At 45.9% G+C, this 2772-nt stretch overlaps 1 protein-coding gene across 1 annotated transcript; it reads right to left on the bottom strand.

The window, feature by feature from the left end:
• Positions 1 to 1870: 1870 nt before the first annotated feature.
• On the bottom strand, positions 1871 to 2506 carry LOC147514664 (uncharacterized). The gene has a single exon (XM_086592652.1). It carries the CDS (start codon positions 2504 to 2506, stop codon positions 1871 to 1873), a length of 636 nt encoding a protein of 211 aa, XP_086448778.1.
• Positions 2507 to 2772: the final 266 nt, after the last annotated feature.

Below are 2772 nucleotides of genomic sequence, written 5' to 3'. Positions count from 1 at the left end.
TATCACTGCTTCGTATTCTGACTCATTATTAGAAGCCGCAAATCCTAGTTACATTGATAACTCCAGCCTTGTGTTGTCAGGAGTCACCAAAACCACGCCAATCCCATTTTTAGTTATGCGTAGGCGATCCGTCCCGAACAATCTCCAACCATTCGCGGCGTATCCCAAGGGTCCAAGGGATCACGCGACCGATTCTTCCTCCCCGATCCATAACCATTTCCTCTCCCCAAGTGGGATCCTCGGCTGGAAATTCTGCTAGGAAATCCGCCATGGCTTGCGCTTTTTCCGCTGTTCTAACCTGATATTTGATTTCGTAACAACTAAGCATCACCGCCCATTTTAGCATTCTCCCTGACTTTTCTGCCTTCAACGCTTGCTTGAGTGGCAAATTTGTTATCACTACCACTGAGTGTGCATCGAAATAGGGCTTCAACTTTAATCGGAGAGAACATCAACGCTAAAGCATACTTCTCCGATTCTCTTCAGACGCGTCTCCGCGGCTAGCATGGTTTTACTCTGAAAATAAACCGGTTTCTCTATCTTCTCTACAATACGCACAAGAACTGAACTTATCGCGTACTCTGAAACCCCCAAATAGAGATACAATATCTCTCCTTCCTCTGGCCGTGATAGCAAAGGGGCTTTCCCTAAATAAACCTTCAACTCCTGGAAAGCTTCCTCACACTCAGTGGTCCATCAAAAATCTGGCGTTTTTCTCAGCAAGCGATACAACGGTCTGCGTTTGTCCGATGATTTAGAAATAAATCTGTTCAATGCAGCGACTCTTCCTGCCAACCGTTGCACTTCTTTTACATTCTGAGGGGACGGCATCTCTACTAGGGATCTGATCTGCTCGGGATTGGCCTCTATTCCACGATACGTGACTATATAACCCAAGAACTTCCCCGAAGATACCCCGAACGTGCATTTCTCTGGGTTCAGCTTCAGACTATGCTTCCGCAGTATGTGAAAGGTTTCCTGGAGACCCTTCAAATGTTCCTCTTCCGACATGCTTTTCTCCACCATATCATCAATATATATTTCCATGCCCTTTCTAATCTTGTCCTCGAACATTTTTTCCCCCAACCGCTGAAATGTAGCCCCCGCATTCTTCAAACTAAAAGGCATTCTTGTATAACAATACGTACCTCCTTCCACCACGAATGTAGTCTTTTCTTGATCTGGGCCAAACATCGCGACCTGGTTATATCCCATGGAAGCATCCATGAAAGAGAATACCTTGAAACCAGCTGTTCTGTCTACTAACTCATCCACCCGCGGCATAGGATAACAGTCTTTGGGACACTCTTTATTTACGCCTCAGAAAGTCCACACACATCTGAACCTTGCCGTTCTTTTTGGAACCGCGACCACGCGTGGACAGCCTCCGCACATCCTACGTCCCTGATTATACCCGTATCCCTAAGCCGTATAACTTTTTCGCGAATCCCTTCCGCATATTTGGGTCTTACGCTTCTCATTTTCTGTCTTATAGGCTTCGCACCCTCCTTCATGTGTAAGTGATGGCAAGCGAACTCTGGATCTATTCCTGTGATATCTTCAATCGCCCAAGCAAATATGTCAACATTCTCTGCTAATAATTGTGTCAGTTTGAATTTCCACTCTTTTGGCAAATCCGACCCAACTGAAGTAAATTTTTCTTCCTCTCCCACCCCCAGGTTCACGATGTCAATTTCATCCAGAGTTTTTGGCCTCTGATGAGACTCGCATCCTTCAGTGAGTACTGCTTCCTGTAATTGCTACGCTTCTCCCTTGTCATTCGTCGGCTTTTCACCCCCTATTCCACGGACCATACTTTTTACCGTCACTTGGTGTATATTCCGAAATCAGCGACTGATCCCCTTTTATTTCAGACATTTTTCGCCGGCGAAGCGCGGATCACCTGATAATAGGTCGACGGAATAGCCTTCATTTCATGAATCCATCTTCTCCCTAGAATGGCATTATACTGGGACCCCGTATCTACCACCATAAATCTGGTGAATACCGTCGTCGGACCTGCTGTTACTGGCAACGTTATTTCCCCCATAGGCTTTGTCATGCTTCCATTGAAGCCATACAAATTAGTCTGAGAAACCCTCAACTGATCCCTATCTATATTCATTTCTTCCATGGCCCCTATGAACAACATGTCTACTGAACTTCCGCAGTCTATCAACACTCGCTTCACTAGATAATTACCCATTGCTATGGTAATCACCAACGAATCTTCATGCGGCGAAGTCACTGATTCCAAGTCTTTCGGAGTGAAAGTTATGTTTCCTTCAGCAATCGCGGTTCCTGAAACTAACCGCGTCATGCTTGTCACCTCATTAACCTGTTGTAAGCTCGCTGTCCTTCTCATCTTGTCACGGTGGGCATTCCTCCCGAGTGTTTCTCCATTGTAAATGACATTTATTGTTCCCAAGATCCTAGCGGGAGCTTGTCCTCTCTCCGCATGACGAACCTCCGCGACATACTCTCTAAGCATCCCCTTCTCAATCATTCTTTCCACCAGCCACTTCAAAGCATAACATTCGTTAGTGGCGTGGTTTCTAATCTGATGATAGGCCGCGAAGGTTTTCCCTCAATCTCTCGGGTGTATTCCGCAGATCCTTCATAATCTTTGCAGTCCCTTGATAAGTGGCAAGATTTCCTCTAATGGCCTATTAAGAGGTGTTTGTTCTATCTCACGGTACGGCTTTCTTTCACGAATATCTCTCCTGTTCCGATCTCACGATCTGTCAGGTCCACGTCTTTCCCCTCTGTTGG

Source organism: Coptis chinensis, chromosome 2 (genome assembly GCF_015680905.1).
Source record: "Coptis chinensis isolate HL-2020 chromosome 2, ASM1568090v1, whole genome shotgun sequence".
Taxonomy (NCBI): Eukaryota; Viridiplantae; Streptophyta; class Magnoliopsida; order Ranunculales; family Ranunculaceae; genus Coptis; species Coptis chinensis.
Note: the sequence above shows the minus strand (reverse complement) of the source record. Positions and strands in the feature narration are given on the sequence as shown.